The following is a 19,707-nucleotide window of genomic DNA, read 5'->3' on the forward strand; positions in this document are numbered from 1 at the left end:
AACTACAGAGACCACAGAATCAATCTCTTATTTATGCATGCTTATTATTTTTACAGTACCAGGGACTGACCCCCAGGTGGTTATGCTTCCTACTACTTGAGCTATACTCCATTTAGTTTTTAATTTGGTTTTGTTTTGTTTTGTTTTGTTTTTGAGATAAAGTCTCACAGGACTAGTGCATAGCTTAAGTGGCATGGTGCTTGTCGAAACAATCAGGAAGCTCTGACTTTAATCCCTAGTGCTGAAAAAAATACCATAATAGGAAAAATAAAAAATCGAGAGTCCCCACAAGTTTTCCCACTCTCTACTTCAGTTGATTGTCTCTGAAGAACTGAATTCCCCAAGGAATGGGGCACTTACAGAGCCTAATTTTATGCTGTAAGTGTGTTGAGCATAGATGCCTTGGTGAAAAAGATACTCTTTTTCCATGATGTAATCTCCTGATTACATTGAGAATTAAGTTCTAGTACGGTATGAGGATATCTTCACCATTTCACAAATACTAATGTTCTTTCATAACAAAGACAATAGAGCTCAGGACAGCAATATCTACTTAGAATTCAATGGTTTTTTTCTTAGAATTCTTTTATGCTTAGAACTTTCATCTATTTATAGCAAGTGATACTATACTGTTTCCCATTTATAGAAATAATATATACTTCCCTGTAAATAAGTTTGAGTTGATTTATTTTTTTAAAGTGTGTTAAAGGCAAATAGTGGGAACCTGGGAACCGGTGTGTCACACCTATAATCCTTGCTGTTCAGGAGCCTGAGATCTGAGGATCATGGTTTAAAGCCAGCCCAAACAGGAAGGTCCATGAGACTCATCTCCAATTAATCACAGAAAAATCCAGAAGTGGCAGTGTGGCTCAAGTAGTAGAGTGCTAGCCTTCAGCAAAAGAAGGGATATCATCCAGTCCCATAGTTCAAGCCCCAGCACCGGCAAAAAAAAAAAAAAAAAAAACCCTGGGGAAATAAGAGTACAAATGGTTCTGCTATAGTGAAGTCTCTGTAACAGTATTTCACCAGTTAGGAAAATGCTGCTAAAATAATTAATATTAAAGATGTTCATTTGTTTGATTCCATGTTCATTATTGTTAATGTTTTTACCCATGCAATACAGTAATAACTAAATTTCATTTCTGTTGACTGGGAACTACAATTGGTTATTGAATCCAAAGAATATAAGCAAAGAATTTATTGATAGAATTTAGTGAGTATTAAGAGATAGGCCCAGGTACCAGTGGCTCATGCCTATCTTCCTAGCTACACAGGAGGCTAAGATCTGAGGATCATGCTTCAAAGCCAATCCGGGCAGAAAAGCCCGTAAGAATCATATCCAATTAACTACCAAAACAAACAAACAAATAACTACCACAGCTCCACTTCAGCAAAAAAAAAAAACTCAGGAACAATACCCAGGCCCTGAGTTCAAGCCCCAGGATCAACACACACACACACACACACACACACACACACGATAGAACAAGGTGTTATTTAATAGCATCATTTCCCAGTTATTGGTTGTGCAAGAGTCTAGAGGGGTCACAGATGCTGCCACAGCCAGGAACAGAGTCATGTTTGACATGACAATTTTAGGCATTTCAATAATAAAACCACGTATATGCTGACATTCTAATGGCTTCAAAACTGTCAATAATTCTTTCAAAGAAAATTAAGTAAAGGTAGAGACAGCCTAATATTACAGGAAATCCATTCCCATCATCTGTGTTCACTATTTGTTAACTTCCAAAAGAATATGAAGTGAGAAACTAAAGTGAAAATGGTGATTGAACAATCATTCCAAATTAACCAAAAGGGTAGAACAGACATTTTTATATGAGATATATATGCATTCTACAAATGACAAAACATAATCATTAATTTTTTCTAAAATTGTCTACTGTTACCTGGTTATTTAACAAATACTGTTGGACTTGGGTCCACTTTACTAGAAAGATTAAATAGATTCATCATGTTTCTTCCCATACCCTCAATATTAACTTTTAGGTGTGAGTGTTTAACAAGGGAAAACATGATGTAAGGTCATTTTAACCAAATAAAAATAAATAAAAATTTTAGTTATTGTAACCAGATCAAAAGAGCTTAAAAAGAATTTTATGTGTAAGAGTAAAGATGATTTAAGAAAAAAGATTCACTCTCTCATACCATGATTATGAAGAGCTTACAGAAAAATAAAAATGTTACTTATTTGTTAGTAAGAACACACTTTAAGCATCAGTAGCTTAACCGGTTAGTATTTCCAATGAGAGAGAAATTTTAAATTATGGAAAACCACCTATAATATTTTAATCAATAAATGTACATAGAAATCATTTTGGTATCATCAAATCCCAATGGTGGCAGACACTTCAAATAGAATTTTCCTGGTATTTGTATTAATAATACCTGTTAAACATCATACATTTCTGGTCCAACTATAATGCTGTGTTCGCCCACTGTGATCCTAACATCAGTGTGATCTCATAAGTACTGCCATGATCTTTGAGATTATGAAGAATCACAGTAGGAAGGCTATGGGACTAACTCATCCTTTAGCTCTTAAATGGTGGCCCCTGAGTATTAGAAGCACATTAATAGACAGCAAAGCTGAAGAAATAAAGGTATAAACTGAAACTCAAATGACATTGAATTTCAGACATGTCTGATCTTATTGCTGTTAACAGGAAGTTACCTGGTCTAGGTCTTGAGCCTATGCCACCAATGAAGTCTCTGAAAAGAGAAGAAAAGGCCATTAGAAGGATTCCTTCAACACACATTTACTGGTAGCTACATTCTGCTATGGTCTACATAATAAACATCTTTTGGAGCTATTCTCAAGGTTTAATGGAGAGAATACACGTATTCTCACTCAAGAGTAGAATGGACACTCCCCTAGCAAATACAGGAAGCTCATCTCACCATGGTTGTCTACAAGCACTAACGCTGTTTAAGGGTCTAAATCTCAGTGTCCTGAATTATTTTTCTTTTTGTTACACTTAAAATCAAAGAAGTGACTCTGTATTGAAAACAAATAACATAGCCAGGCACTGGTGGCTCCTGCCTATAAACCTAGCTACTCAAGAGGCTAAGATCTGAGAATCCCTGTCAGAGCCAGTCTAGACAGACAACGCAGAGAAACACATCTCTAAAGAACCAGCAAAAAGCCACAAGTAGAAGCATGACTCAAGTGGTAGCACATCATCCATGGTCAAACAAGTAAGAAAGCAGAGCCCTAAGTTTAAGCCTTCCTGCCAGCAATACACACATGCATGTGTGCACGTGTGCACGCACACACACACATACACACACACACACACACACACACACACACACACACACACACACACATAACATTTACATTCTACATAATGTATTTTCCAGAATTTGCTATTGCTGTTTTCAAAGACAGAACTACAATTACTATTCCTATGAAATGAGATGATTTTTGCATTTCAAAATGTTGTATTTTTTTCTTAGAGCAAAGGTGTTAGTAACAACCTTTACCTTTCCCCAAAGCTCTAGGCTGCATGATCATCTTAAAATTTGGCCTCAGAGCTTTCTCCCCATGGAACTGGCTTTAACATCTCCGGCAACGATATTCGTGATAACCTCTTGTTTTTCCATTCTAACTTTAAGTCAATTCCTTAGCAGTTTTCTGTAATGAAATCTGATTTCTAACAACTTATAAAAGCCATACCTTAATGTACCACGAGCTAACAGAAACATGTTTAACACCCACATCGTGCGTGTTGGATATTTGTTCAGCAGTATTGGTATAGAAATTCAAATAAAAGTAAACACAGCCACTCTGATTTCAACCTTTTCATTTTAATCAGAATTTTCAAGCCTTACACAGACCTCAAATCTAAATTACTGAGTGAAACAAAACTGACACACATTTACCTCACACTCAACATAAGTACTAGAATAATACCAAAATCCCTGGATCCACTTCTGAGTTCCTTCCCGATCCCTTTCCCAACAGCCCTTTGACCCTCACATCAAGCCAGCCCTCTTTTGAGCCCCTAAATGTTTTCTTTGTCCCTTTCCAGTCCAAGTTGACAGAACCTTGAAGTGGAAATAAAACTCAACATCCTTGTACAGTTAAGACACTCTTCGTGGCTTTGGGATGAGAAGCAGGTTTAAAGAAAGAAAATAAATAGACCTGATCTCAAAAGATCAGAGAAGGGCATGTTCATGGTAATGACCGTTACGGGGACAGCCTCCAGGCTGGGCTAGATTGCTGAACTTCTGCTCTGCTCCCCATATCCTATTGCATAGAGCAAGCTCCATTCAATGTGCTCTCACTAAGTGAAAACAGTCTTCTGGCTGAGTTCACACTCTCCGGCCAAACTATAACCCCTGTTATCCTAGCTACTCAGGAGGCTGAGACCTGGAGGATAGAGGTTGAAGCCAGGCCAGGCAGAAAATCTTCTACACTCCACCTCCAATTAATGAACAAAATGCCGAGCTAGAGATGTGACTCAAACAGTAAAGTGAAAAAGCCAAGTGAGACTTTAAAGTCCTGAGTTTAAATCCCAAGGAACTGAGCTCGAGTACTGGCCAACATATATGATACATATTTTATGTAATATATATATATATATAATGTTTTATCTCTTTTAAGACAGGATCTTGCTATGTACCCCAGGCTAGCCTGGAAACTTACTTTGTAGCTCAAGGTGATCTCAACCTTGGGATCCTCTTACATTAGCCTCCTGAGTACTAGGATTACAGGTATGCAACTACCATGCCTGGCTTGGTGACTATGTTTTTTAAAATAAAAATTAAATTATGTAACTTGAGGGTAGGAATGGGATGGGGAAAGACGGGAGGAGAACAATGGAAGGAGTAACATTGACCAAGAAGCATTGTACTCATAACTTGGCTTTTGGAATTTAATCCTCTTGGTACAACAACTTAATAAAAATAAAAATAAAATAAAGTGTGAAGTTACTTTTCTTATTTTAATTAAACATATCCAAAATATTACCATTTCTATATACAAAATAATATTTACTTGTTTTAAATTTAAACCAGTAAAATAAATGAAATTAGAAATTCACTTCGTAGTTACACCAGCACATTTGAACTGCTCAAGTGAGTCACAAGTGCCCAGCAATCTCTACAGTTAACATTCCAACCCCTTCTAAAGGGCATTGCTCATTTTCCTTTACCACATATCACAATCATGTCATGAAGCTGTTAACCCTGCAATACCTCACAGACCTATTTTATTTATTTTATTTTTTTTGGGGGGGGGGGGTCTGGTCGTGGGGCCTGAACTCTGGGCCTGGACTCTGTCCCTCAGCTCTTCAGCTCAAGGCGAGCGCTCTACCACTTGAGCTACAGTGCCACTTCCGGTTTTTTCTTTTTTGCTTATGTGGTGCTGAGGAATCGAACCCAGGGCCTCATGCTTGCAAGGTGAGCGCTCTACCACTGAGCCACCTGAGCCACCTTCCCAGCCCCTCAGACCTATTTTAAATGGTGAATAAAAATGCAATTTTGTAGAAAACTTTTCTCCATGCTAAGAATGTTCTTGAACATCAGATAAATCACACTGAGTTACCTAGATGATCATTTCTGTTGTCCCGAACAAACAATATTTCAAACATTTTGTGTGTATGTGTGCACGTACATGTGCAAGCCCACACACGTGCACACTCTACCACTTGAATGCGCTACAACTTGAGCCACAGTTCCACTTGTAGCTTTTTGTGGTTAACTGGAGATAAGAGTCTCATGGACTTTCCTGTCCAGTCTGGCTTTGAACTGCAATCCTCACATCTCAGCCTCCTGAATAGTATTACAGACATGAGCGCCTCACCTCAAACATATTTTACATACTAAAAATATTATATACAGTACACGTGAGGCGGGTATGTGAAACAGGCCACCTTGACAAAGCTGAGTTGTGCGAACTTTGCTGCTCCTTTATATAATTCTAAATTCCTCTTTAATAAGCTTTAGGGGACATTTTTTTAGAAACCTCATATTTATTCAGCAGACAGGCTACTAACTTCCCACTGTGTGTAAGCACTGGGCTAAACACCTAGAAATGTGAACAGAAACATTCTCCATACTCTTGAAATTTACAAGATTGCATAATTACAGCAGAAAAATGTTAATTTCTCTGGAAACTACACCATTCACCACAAGAAAATATAGTTATCTGACACTTAAAAATGGAACCCGTTCATTGTGGCCACAAGTGGTGGCTTTTGATGTGCAATTGTTGGGTCCACAGATGGACAAATCACTGAAATTATAGAGAGCCTGAGGGAGGACTTTTGCCTCTAGACTGAGCCACCCTGGGTGCTTATGTTCAGTGGTACATTCTGAGGACAAATGATGGGACACCCACAGCCACTCCAGCTGGAAACACACAGCCAGAACATTCCAGACATAGTTTCTGGTTAAATGTTTAATACATTGAAGATTGTGTCCAAGTTTTAAAATGGCCATTGGCCAACAGCTCTTCAGGCTCATGAAAGAACTACAGAAATGGAAGGCTGAAAGAAGGCTTCAGAAGGTCCTCATCTACAGCCTCTTCAGACCTAGCGGGACCTCATCAGTTCCCGTAAGTGAAAAGACAAATCCAAGTGATGGGAAAGCGTGTTAACCTACAACTACCACTGAAACCACACACCGGTAATGTAATGAAGGCACGTATATGTTTGGCAATGTAAAGAAATTTAACTTAATTAATTTAAGCACACCATGGATTATTTGAATAGTGATTCATCAAAAGAGTCCTGGCTGTAAAGAAGATAAAGCTCAAGAATTTTATTTCTCATAGGAAATCCTACAACTATATCTCTGAATGAATGAAACATGTTCACATTCATTATAATTTAATTCACATTCATATAATTTAATGCAACTCAAAAGTAGCCAGTACTCTTTGATGATAACAAAGAAGGGAGCAGGATGAAGAAAAGAGGGAAGGAGAGAAAAAGGGAGGGAGGCAGGCAAAGAGGGAGGGAGGGAGGGAGAGAGAGAGGGAGGGAGGAAGGAAGGAAGGAAGGAAGGAAGGAAGGAAGGAAGGAAGGAAGGAAGGAAGGAAGGAAGGAAGGAAGGTATTGAGCCTTATGAAATGAGACCTTTGGATTACAATACTTAAAAATACATCTTTTGAAGTTATTGCAACCACATAATGTGTGCTTAACTAGAATGTTACAGCTGGAAGTCCCTGCAGTGACACTCCTAAGTAGGTCCTAGGTGAACAGGACGCTATGTACAGTTGTGTTTCCATAGTAAATATGTTTTCATCCATCTATAGAGTTGGCATCACAACAAGAAAGTGATGTTACACTTCTGTGACTTTCTGGTCCTAGTGCTATGACAGCTAGAAACAAGCATGAAAAGGAGAGGAACACAGTAATGATGTCATTTTTGTTACTGAAAGACTGCTGGCCGCTGACATTGGCAGATAAGCCACATAGATTCTGGCAAGTAGTGTTTAGAAGTATTTATTCAACAGAGGTAAAACTGGACACAGATTATGAAATAAGGGGTAAGGTTGGAGAATAGCCACAAGCAAAATTAATAGTTAATTAATTAAGGAGATGCCTACTAGAAGGAGGAAAGAATCACAGGGTCCTAAGACATCACAGGGGTCTTTTTGGTCATACCTGTGCTACTGGATGGTCTCAAACATCTACACTCCTCTCTATATATCAAGACTAAAGACAGAAGCTTATCTCCAATTGATGCACACACCAACCCATTAAAGAAGTTGTAAACCACAGGCATCTCTGATGATACTGAAAACAGCCAGTGTCTCAAACCAGTCTGCCAACTATACCCTGTTGCCTTGGAAACAAGAGGCAAGCACGCATGGAGAAATCTTGTTGCCTAAGCAACAGAATCTTAGGGGGAAATTTGTTTTATACTGTGAGAGACATAAAATGTATATTAAGATAACCATCATTAACCTATTAATGAAGCCCACAGGCACTTGTAGACTGTACCAATGTGAACACAGTCTGTCCCGAGGAAAGCACAGATAAGCCATACATAGTTTGGAATATATACGATTACACAGCAATAAATATTTGTCACTTGAATAAATATTTTTCTTTCTCTCTCTTCCTCCTTCTTTTTTTTTTGTTGGGCTTTTTTTTGTGGGGCTTGAACTCTGGGCCTGGGTGCTGTCCCTCTGCTCTTCAGCTCAAGGCAAGCGCTCTACCTTTTGAGCCACAGTGCCACTTCCGGTTTTATCTGTTTAGGTGCTGAGGAATTGAACCCAGGGCTTCATGCATTCAAGGCAAGCACTCTACCTCTGAGCCACCTTCCCAGCCCCCTCCTTCTTTGTTTTGTCCTTCTCCTCTGTCTCTGTCTTTCTTTTTGGGTGGAGTCTTGCCATGAGGCTTAGGCTGGCTTTGAGCTTACGAGCTCAAGGGATCCTCTTGCCTCAACCCCCAAAGTATCTGAGGCTATACAAACATCTACCATATTGCACTCGGCTGGAAAGAATTTTTAGGGTTTTGGGGGTTTGGGTTTTAGTTGTGGTGCCATCCTGAGACTTAAACTCAAGGCCTGAGCTTCTTTTCCCTCAAGGCCAACATTCTACCACTTGAGCCACAGCTCCATTTCCAGCTTTTGTTGGTTAATTGGAGATAAGAGTCTCACAGACTTTCCTGTCTGGAGTGGCTTCAAACCACAATCCTCAGATCTCACCTTCCTGAGTAGCTAGTATTTCAGGAATGGACCCCTGGTGCCTGGCTTGGAATGAATATTCTTAGGAAGGTCATTACACAGAGGCCAAAGCCTACTAGTAACTGAGGATGACAGTTAAGAGGCTGAAGGTCCTGTGTGCCTCCTCAAATTCCACTACACAGACTAATGTAAGATGAAATAAAACACTATGCCTTACTGGATTAGAACTCTCTGTATACAAATGTACCAGATCTACCTATGAAACCTGATAAAATTCAAGCCCATGCTTAGTTCTTTCCTGGAGAATAGTAACACAGATGAGAAATTTTTAGATCAAATTTGAAAACGACTAAACTTTCAAGGAAATTGGAGACTGATCGTCTCTTGGTCTTGCTATCAATCATGTTCCTGATGCTGGCTAGGATCCCCAGGGTGTCTTCTGTTCTAAGAGAGAGAACATATTGGTTTCTCCTCCAAGTTGTGGCTCTCCTTCGAGGAAGCAGAATTGAAGGTGGGCACTGGGGGCTCACACCTGAAATCCTAACTACTCAGGAGGCTGAGATCTGAGGATCACAGCTGGAAACCAGACCAGGCAGGAAAATCCATGAGCTTCTTACCTCCAATAAAAACTACCCCCAAAAAGCAGTCTGAAGCTGTAACTCAAATGGTAGAGTTCTAGCCTAGAGCACAAAAGCTCAGGAACAGTGTCCAGGCCCAGAGTTCAAGCCCTAGTCCTGTTGTTGATATTTTTCCCATTTGCCTAGCTTATTTGCCCAAGAAAATCTACCCTACATTTCCAGGAAATACTTCTTCAGCAGTCCATTGGCTGAGATATAAGCCTGGCTTCTTAGGTCTGGGGTCAACAAAGTTGAGAATGTATAACTAAACTTTCTCTCTGTACTAACTAGCCATGGTCAAGTTCAAATTCTATACCCTGGAGGCTGCACTTCTATATGGCAGCTGTTGACTAGAACCCTTCATCTCAGAGATTTCAAGGGCCTTCAAAAGGGAGAACCAAACAGGGTCTCAGTCACTGACACTGCCACCATCCTCATCATACCACTTCATATAAGACACAGAAGAAGTAGGAAGAAAACCTATGGACTGGTTTTCAGTTCCTTTTCCTGACTTTTACATGGTATTGCTGTCTTCTTTTATATTCAAATTTCTCATTTCAATTCTAGAAATTTTATAGGATGAGTAATACACCAAAAAAACCCAAGGAAATCCTAAACAAATTAGATGGAAAATAACATTATCTTTCCTTAATGCCTTTTAAATAAACATAAATGTGTATTAGACGTGTCTCCTTTTAATTCAGACAGGCCTTGAGGTCACCTGGAAGGAAGGCAAAAAAGTAATTAATTTTCTCTCCTGCTTGACATCATCTTTAATCTTTCTTTTTCTTGAAGTCTGTCCTTGTCTTGAATCACACTGCAGGCTCTATAAAGGAAGAAAGCTTGCCTTGAACCAACCTGCCTTTCCTGAGGCCTCGTCACTCTGCGTGTACCATGCCTGTGTGCAGCTCTGCAGATGTTACTTTAGGCCAGGTCTGTTCACCCAGGATGTGCTTTGCAAGCACCAACCTCAGTATATTGGCAAAATATTTTCCCTCCATTAAAATATTCACAACCCCAAGTCAAAGCTCACTCTACAATAATCTGCTTCAGATTGAACTCCTCCCATCTGCTAATTCTAGTTTAGCCAAATTGGAAAATGTTTAATTACTGGCTTATAGAAAACCATCTCAAGATTTAATATTTACATTTCTTTTGTGTTTTTTTTGGTTTTTTATTATTAATAAGGTTTTTATGGTGAAAATACCATACAGAGGGGTTACAATTACATAAGCAAGGTAATGAGTACATTTCTTAGCAAGCATTGTTGCCTCCTCCTTTGTTTCCCTTTACCATCCCTGCCCTACCATTCCCCCCATCTGCCAAATTTGTAAAGTTCATTATCAACATAGCATCTTGTACATTTCATTGTTGCAATGGGTCCACCTGTATCCCTATTTAAACCATTTGTTTTTTCCCTTCCCCTCCCCAAATTATACCAACATCAAATACAGTGAAAACAGGGGTAAGACTGTGGGGGAGGGACATACAAAGCAACAAAAAAAATCTTATAAATATGTTAGAAACAATAGCAAGAAAGTAAAAACATTTGAGTCCTTATCTTGGAGTTCATTTTGCCTAACATTAACTTAACTGACCATTTCTGCTTATCTCAGACATATACTAGTTATTGCAAATAAGAGAAACCATGGGACCTATGTTTCTTTGGGCCTGGCTTACTTCACTTAATATAATTTTTTCCAATTCTTTCCATTTCCTAACAAATGGGGCAATGTCATTCTTTCTGATGGAGGCATAGAATTCCATTGTGTATATATACCACATTTTCTTGATCCATTCATCTACTGAGGGGCATCTGGGTTGGTTCCATATCTTAGCTATGGTAAATAATGCTGCAATAAACATAGTTGTGCTGGTAGCTTTAGTATGGTCTTGTTTGTGATCATTTGGGTAAATGCCCAAAAGTGGGATTGCTGGGTCATAGGGGAGCTCTATGTAGAGTCTTTTGAGGAACCTCCATACTACTTTCCAAAGTGGTTAAACAAGTTTACACTCCCACCAACAATGAAGTAGGGTTCCCTTCTGGCCACATCCCCTCCAGCATCTGTTGTTATTAGAGTTATTGTTTATAGCCATTCTAACTGGGGTGAGGTGGTATCTCAGTGTTGTTTTGATTTGCATTTCTTTTATGTCTAGGGAGTTTGAGCATTTCTCCATTGGCCATCCTTCTTTCTCTTTAAGAAGTTTCTCTTTAAGTCTTTAGCCCACTTATTTATTGGGCAGTTGTTTCTTTGAGAATTTGTTGTTGGGGGATTTAATTTTTTGAGTTCCAAATATATTTTAGATATGAGACCCTTGTCTGTTGTATGGCTAGTGAAGATCTCCCAATTGGTGGGCTTTCTATTGATCTTGCTAGCTATGTCTTTTGCCATGCAGAAGCTCTGCAATTTCATGCAATCCCATTTGTCCAACCTTTCTTTGATTTGTTGTGTTTCTGGGTGTCTATTAAGAAAATTCAGCCTGTGCCAAGGAGAGCTAGGGTTTCTCCTATTCCTTCTTGTAATGTTTTCAGGGTGTCTGAAGGTCTTTGATCCATTTGGAGTTGATTCTAGTACAGGGTGATATATAAAGATCTAGCTTTAGTTTTCTACAAGTGATTAACCAATCTTGCCAGCACCATTTACTAAAGAGGCTGTCTTTCTTCCATTCTATTTTTTTAGTTCCCTTATCGAAGATTAGATGGCTATAGGTCTGTGGGTTCATTTCTGGGTTTTTCAATTCTATTCCATTGGTCCTGAAGACTGGACAGATACTCACTAAATTCTTATAAATTTTTCCATGGGTCCTTTGAGAAAATGAGCATAGAATTATTTGGTACCACAAGGATCACTAAATACATATGCTTGCAGGTTCTACTTTAATATAAAGTTCTCTTCATTAAGGAGCTAATACTGTCTGTCATCATTTGCTTTTGTTATGCAACTGACTGGCATGGTTGCTTAGGCATTGTCCCAGCCTAGTGTTTTACCCTCAGCAGTCCCTCTACCCCTCTATTCCATCCCTTGTCTATGTATTGGTTGTTCCTGGCTGACCAGACTCCTGAAATCTAGACAGTTCTAAAATCTAAACCAGTGACCTACAGTATCAGCACTGCTCTTCCAAGTGTTCTGTGATGTTTAAGAGCTTAAGGATACTGGCTTTCCCACTCCTCTCCCTCCCTCCCTTCTTCCTTATACCTTTCTTCCCTGTCTCCCTCCCTCCCTTCCAACCCTGTTGCTTCAGGCACTCAGGCATGACTCCTCTCTCTTAAAAGAGAATATCCAAATATATCCCATCCTCCCTGAAGCTAGATATGGTCATATGAGAATGTATCCTCCTCACCCTTTTCTTATTCCTTTTCTTGGCACCCTTTGCCTCAAGAATGAGAAGCATGCCCTGGGGTACAGAGAAACCGTGGGAGCCAGGGCCCTGGTCCCCAGGGAGTACAACTATTCTACCCCCTGATCCATGCTGAGCTCAGAGAGTGACTGGTTGGAGGTCACAAGGACAGACAATGTGTAGAATTAGATAAAAGCCCAGGACCAGGCTGAGCACTCACTCAGCATGCAACTTGGTAAATTATAATCAGCTTAGGCAGAGTAGGTTCTAACGGACTCCATGTCCACATGTTCATGGTAGCCTCTGGCCATCTTGGTTCAACTTCGCCACCAACTGCTCCGTTCTGCAAAGTTAAAATTTTTTTTCTAGGAGCTTGACTCATACAAACCTTGTTTGTGATTGCCTTTCTCCTCCTGAAGCACTGAAACTTCTCTTTAGTACGCCTGAGACAAGAAAATAAAGGTAATTTAAAATTCTTTCCTCTAGAAATCTTTTTTTAAAAGATTGTGGCTCTGGGGCTGGGAAGGTGGCTCAGTGGTAGAGCGCTTGCCTTACATGCCTGAGACCCTGGGTTCGATTCCTCAGCACCACATAAGCAAAAAGAAAAAAGCCGGAAGTGGCACTGTGGCTCAAGTAGTAGAGCGCTAGCCTTGAGCTGAAGAGCTGAGGAACGGCGCCCAGGTCCAGAGTTCAGGCCCCACGACTGGACCCCCCCCCCGAAAAAAAAAAGATTGTGGCTCTGTTATCTAGACAATTATATATATTGTAAACATCACTTTTGCCCAAGAAAGCATTAGCTAAAATGCAATGTTGGTAGGTTTAAGTGCCATTTTTCTTCAAGACAAGAGGTAAACCAACAAAAATTGGCATTAATAGTTATTAATAATAATAAACAAAATAGCATATCTTTAGGATGTCACTGTCATGCATAAGCCTTTACCAAGAGAGCCACATCTTCCCACACACAAATTTAAGGGTCTATGTTTTTCTTCTTGCATCTCTACAGCCTCTCCCCACTAGCTACCAGACAGAGATAAAACACACCAAACAGCAATAACTGCTTCTAGAATTTTCTAGACCTTATAAGCATGAAAAGTTTTTCCTTGATGACATTTATGGTTTCTCAATTGCAAATTATGTTAGTTTATCTACACAGGAAAGAACTAACTGGGAATACAAGACAGATTATTGGCCATTCTACTTGTCCTAGAAAATCTGGATGGTCTAGATACCATTTTGATGGGCTAAAATTATGTATTTAAAAAGACAAAGAACAGCTGGTTGCCAGTAGCTCACCCCTGTAATCCTAGCTACTCAGGAGGTCTGAGGATCTGAGGATCATGGTTTCAAAGCCAGCTTAGGGAGGAAAGTCTATGAATTTCATATCTCCAACTAACCACCAAAAAGCCACAAGTAGAGCTATAGCTCAAATGGTAGAGTCTTCCCTTAAGTAAATAAGGTAAAGGACAGTTCCCAGGCCCTGAGTTCCAGCCCCAGGACCAGCACCAAATAAAAAGACAAAGAACATGGCTAAATTCTCAGGGTTTTTACTTATATCTGTATTGAGACTCTTATACCTCCTGTTTGGAGATTTTTCACAATATAGTCAATGAGAAGACAGAATGACTTATGCTTGATTGATTTTAGAGTATTTCTATCTATAATTTTTAGGCTCTATTAGCTCACTATTTTGACAGAATTATTGTTTTCTCCATTTTTACACCTATTTTCTTTCAATTTTAGGTTAGTTGATTGCCTTTGATCCTATCTCCCCTTATCATCCTTTTTTTTTTTTTTTTTTGGTCAGTCGTGGGGCCTGAACTCTGGGCCTGGGCACTGTCCCTCAGCTCTTCAGCTTAAGTCTAGCACTCTACCATTTGAGCCACAGTACCACTTCCGGATTTTTCTGCTTATATGGTGCTGAGAAATCGAACCCAGGGCCTCATGCATGCAAGGCAAGCACTCTACCCTACCACTGAGCCACCTTCCTAGCCCACCCCATATCATCTTTAAACTCTAAATATATCTCTTCTTCTTTTTCCCCATTCCCCATTCTCAGCACCACTACTTTATTTTCTTCAAATTAAAACAAGCAGGGCTGAATTTATATGCCATACTTTGTATAGTTTGAAAATGATTTTTTTAACTTAGGATTTTGAGTGCAACACATAATTTTCATTAATGCAAATAAATTATGCAATAGTATACAATAGGTTTCTTTCTCTCTCCCCACTCCTACCCCCCAGGATTAGGGCTTAAACTCTAGGCTTCAAGTACTTGCTTAGTTCACTCAAGGCTGGTGCTCTACCACTTGGGCTACACCCCCCATTTCTGGCTTTTTGCTGGTTAATTGGAGATGATTGTCTCATAGATTTTTCTGCTTTGAATGGGATCCTCAGGTCTCAGCCTTCTGAGTAGCTAGGATTATAGGCATGAGCCACTGGTACCTAACTTCTTTTATAGGTTTCTAGGCCCCTTAATCAGCACTCATGAATGCATGTCACTTCTAGCATTTCTGGGATTATTTAATGGCCTTCAGATTGATTATCTCAGCCCCTCAGTTAGAACCTTTTTCTGATGATAGATATAATAAAACTATTCCTTTGAAAGCTGAGGAAATGCGAAGCCATGGTGTTATCTGCCCTTTGGGCTCCATCAGACAGACCAGATACACCTGTCCCCTTTAGCACTGCAACTGATATGCAAATCACAGGCTATATCTGTGTGATCCCAAGCTACTTGCTGCTGGAATCCAAGAAACTTGAGAAGGGTGAGGGGAAGCTTACTGAATGTCGACTCTTTCAAAGGGCTTGAGCTGGAGCTGCTGAAGTTATCTGAGATGTCCAATTCATCATCCAGCTCGGAATATAAATCTGTGCATGAATAAAAAGCAAAAGGCAAATGAGCCTTGAAAATGAAAGGCATTGGGTGCATTCACGCCAACCCCTTTGCATATAAAGTACCTTTCTCAATACTCTCCAGGTGGAAGTGGTCATCTGACAGTATTTCCTCACAGACCCGGTCCTCTTCCTTCCCACAGGGGGGCTGGAAGACTTCGGAGGGCAGGTCTGCGCTTTCTGAAAGCTCACTTTTCAGGCTGGCCGCCCCACTGCTGCTGCTACTCAAGCTTGCCTTCTCAAAGGGTTCCTGGAAAAGAGAAATTCAAGTTTCCCTATCTCTTCCTCAGGCCTTCCTTCTTCAGCACCCGAAGCTTGTTAGAGTAAATGCTGAAATGACCACATATGTGATAAATACCATATGCATTTGCTATGAGGCCCAGACAAGGGTGGAGAAACTTTTCCCTGCCAACAGTCATTTTGGTATTTATAACATCATTCAGCATCATACAAAATTATCAATATAGGCAGATGGGCCATGGGTAGCCAAAGAGAAGCATTGTGTGTCTACCCTGTCATGTACCAAATCATTCTGAGAGCCTTATGTGGCCTTTGGGCCAAACGTTCCCTACCCTTAATAATCCATAAATACAAAAAGTCCATAAATAGCAAAAACAAGTGTGCAGCCTGGCACTGGTGGCTCATGCCTATAATCCTAGCTACTCAAAAGACTGGGGATTGCAGTTTGAAGCCAACCCAGGTAGAAAAGCCTTACCTCCAATTAACCACCCAAACCAGAAGTGGCCTGTGTCACAAAATGATAAAGCACTAGCCTTGAGCAAAAGAGCTCAGGGACAGTGCCCGGCACTGAATTCAAGCCCCACAGCTGAGAAAAAAAATAGTAGGTGTGTAAGCTACCACTGGATAAAAGAAAAAGATGGAGGCACCCAAGATAGGGTGTCTGGTGACAAAGGCCTGCATGATATGGTGGGAAAAATTATACTTCATTTTTTAAAATAATTTGTTAAATGTTATTTTTTAATGTTATTACAAAGATGATAAACAGAGGGGCTACAATTACATAAGTCAGGCAATGAGTACATTTCTTTGTGGACAATGTTACCCTTTCCCTCACTTTCTCCTGATTTTTCCTTCCCTCCACCACTGACACAAGTTGTATAGTTCATTTTCCACATAATGTCAGGTGAGTACCCTTTGTCCCTCCCCCAGTTTTGTGTCCCCCCCTTACCTGCCCAAAGACAAATAAACAAACAAGACAAAAAGAAAACAAAAACAACAACAAAGCAAAAGCTTCATTTCCATTGAAAAATATATATATTTCTAAGGAATAGATTATGAACTTAGCTTTTTCTAAAATACTTGTTATGAAGTCCTCTCAGCACCACCATAGACAAGAAAGGCTTATTTTCCTCAACGTTCAAAAGAAGTGTTAAGACAAATCCAGGCCCTGAAGATGAGGAGCAGCAGGGAGAAGAACTTAGAAACCACTTGAGACTCCAGTTACCACCAGCTTCACGGTGGTAGAACACTGAACTTGCTATTGTAATTCCACCTGGGGACACTCATTCACTCTCTTATTGGAAATTGTAGAAAATATGTCTAAGGTTCAATGAAAATAAAGAAAAGAAAGAATTCGTTCATGATAGGCTGAAAACCCCCAAGAAACAGACATTGGAGAAGTACATGTGACTCAGAAGACAAATACGCCTTGTTGTTTTATCACTCACTTCCTAAAATGCTTACTGTATGACCCAAGTAACTGGGATGCTCTTGGATGGCCTTGGTAACTCCCATTTCCTAAGACATTCATCGGATAACACAGGTGGCTAACCACCTAAGAGGCTCTAGGGACTGAAAAGAAATCTGGTGATGCACCTGCATATGAAACTGGACTTCTCCCATTCTCTTCCCCCTTGGCATGTTGTAAAGCTCATCTCTCTTGAAGATGGTCAATTCTTTGATGATAGTCACTGGCCAACGGCAGATGATGATTGGACATTTTTTATCTAAACATTACGACCATTATGCTGTGCTCAAAACACTCCCCCAACACATACAAGTATTTATACCTGTAAAATGATTTGAATTGAAAATATACAGATTTAGGAAATAGAATGTGGCTGCTGTCATCTTTTTCAAGAGAGACATGATTTGTGGAGTCGGGGGGAGGGAGCAACTGCATCTCCAAGGAATGGGTGGACATATTCTTACATCAATACGGCAGCAAGGAGAACACAATGAAAATCAGGCTGTAAAATTTCATTGCTAAGAAAATCACTATTATTACAGAACACACTTCCTATCACTCTGTTCCTTGAGGCACAATTCCGTTTAACTCAGTTTCACTCATTATAATGTAATTTTTTTTGCTTGGGTAGCAGATCATATACATTTTTAGTTCAATAGTAATTCTAACAGTAACAAACTGTTGTTCCTCGAATTAACTGTGACAGTAAGGAATTAAGAGAGGCCATTTTATTAAAACTAGTGCAATGTTGGTTTTACAAGGAGGATGAAAAGCAAGAACTAAATATGAAGCATTACACCAGACATATCCTAAATTCTTAAGACTATTTAAAAATATACAATTTCTCTGTGCTCTGAAATAGTCTCTTCTACTTGCCAAATCTCTGCCAGTTTCTTCTGTTTGTTTAGTTAATAACTGTCCTTAAATACATAAACTTAAAAGCTTCTGAAAGAGTGACAGCAATCCATCTGGCTGAAGTGACAGTGACCAAACAAAACCACATTCTCTGCTTTTCATGGGTGCTAGCACAAAGGAAATTCAGAGTACGAAACATTACTGACTACATGCTTGGATGTAAGTTTGTCCCTAAAGTTTCTTTAAAACTCAGTAAGTGTGCTCAAATCACTAAAGGAGTCACATAGACGAGGCCTTCTGGAGGACCTGGCCTACCTCAGCAGGTGCAGGAAGGAGCTGGTGCCCTGGCCTCCTCCCTCTAGGAATCTTGGCTTTGCCAAGAGGTGGAACAGAACATACTTTCAGTGCCCCATGTAGCCGAAGGGGTTCAGATGCAGTGTTTGCATGATACTATGGCCTAATTTATCTTGGGAACTCCAAAGCCTTTCCCTTCTCCTCATGCTGCATATGTCAAGTGAGAGCAATAAAGCTACTAGAAAAATTGGCAGTTGTGAAGCCTTAAAAACAGCTACATTTTATAAGGGCTATAGAATACAAGACTTTTTTTCTAAGTTTAGATTTTATTTATTATTTAATAGTGAATTTAATTGATGTGTTCACACTGAGCTAAAAGGTTTTGCTACCATCATGCAGCTATGATGATGTTAGAATTTACTTAAAACATGAGACTGTATGAAGAAACACTAAAATAAATAAGCTAGAGAATGGATTGATCACTAAAATTAACTCTAGAAAGTCATTATCGAATTTGCCACCATTGGAAATGTGTCATTGCTACTCTATCATTAACCTTGTTTCAAAAATGGACAGATAAACTGGGTGCCAGTGGCTCATGCCTGTAATCCTAGTTTCTCATCAGGCTGAGATCTGAGAATCACAGTTCAAAGCCATCCTGGGCAAGAAAATCTATGAGACTCTTATCTCCATTAATCACCCAAAAAGGCAAAAGATGAGGCATCACTAAGATGGTAAATCATTAGCCTTGAGCAAAAAAGCTAAGAGACGGCATCCAGGCCTTGAGTTCAAGCCCCAGTATTAACCAAAAATAAAAATAAAAAGGATCAGTAACTTATCTGTTAGTCTTAATGCAAATATAGGGTTTGGGTGTTGTTGGGATTTTTAGAAATTACAACCCCACTAAAGGGAAAAAAACAGTCTCAAAATCTAAACTTTCATTTGTTAAAAATACAGAAGATTTAATCTACAACAACAATGCTGACTGTCACATAATTTCAAGACTGAAGACTTGTGAGCATTTGAGATAAAGTCAGTATAAGGCCTTCTCTCTAACATATAAAAGAAACAATGCATGGATTCCACCAAAAGGGGAAATTTTAGAGCATCCAAACTTGGATTTCTCAAAAGCAACAAATGCAACATGAGAAAACCTGCCATGCTTAAGGCACTAAGGGGTGTGGCATCGGACATGGATACTTACCAACATCTGTGAGCCCCACAAATCAGAGCCCCACTCACTGTTTGATTTTGAAGAAAGAAATAGATAAAGGTTGAGTTTTAGCTAAACACCAAATGCATTAAATGCCAGAAAGAAAATCAGTGGCCATCA

The 19,707-nt window shown here is 39.6% G+C and overlaps 1 protein-coding gene across 5 annotated transcripts in view; it reads right to left on the minus strand.

The window, feature by feature from the left end:
- Nek10 (NIMA related kinase 10) overlaps window positions 1-19,707 on the minus strand; it is a 162,929-nt gene that overhangs the window by 39,171 nt on the left and 104,051 nt on the right. For all 5 annotated transcript variants that reach the window (XM_070018725.1, XM_070018722.1, XM_070018723.1 and 2 more), the window contains exons 27-30: window positions 15,584-15,767; window positions 15,407-15,493; window positions 13,009-13,063; window positions 2,696-2,733 (exon numbers count right to left, since the gene is read on the minus strand). In XM_070018725.1, coding sequence (XP_069874826.1) covers window positions 2,696-2,733; window positions 13,009-13,063; window positions 15,407-15,493; window positions 15,584-15,767 — 364 coding nt within the window. The remainder of the gene's footprint in view (window positions 1-2,695; window positions 2,734-13,008; window positions 13,064-15,406; window positions 15,494-15,583; window positions 15,768-19,707) is intronic.

Source organism: Dipodomys merriami, unplaced genomic scaffold (assembly GCF_024711535.1).
Source record: "Dipodomys merriami isolate MVZ:Mamm:240054 unplaced genomic scaffold, mDipMer1.0.p SCAF_13, whole genome shotgun sequence".
Taxonomy (NCBI): domain Eukaryota; kingdom Metazoa; phylum Chordata; class Mammalia; order Rodentia; family Heteromyidae; genus Dipodomys; species Dipodomys merriami.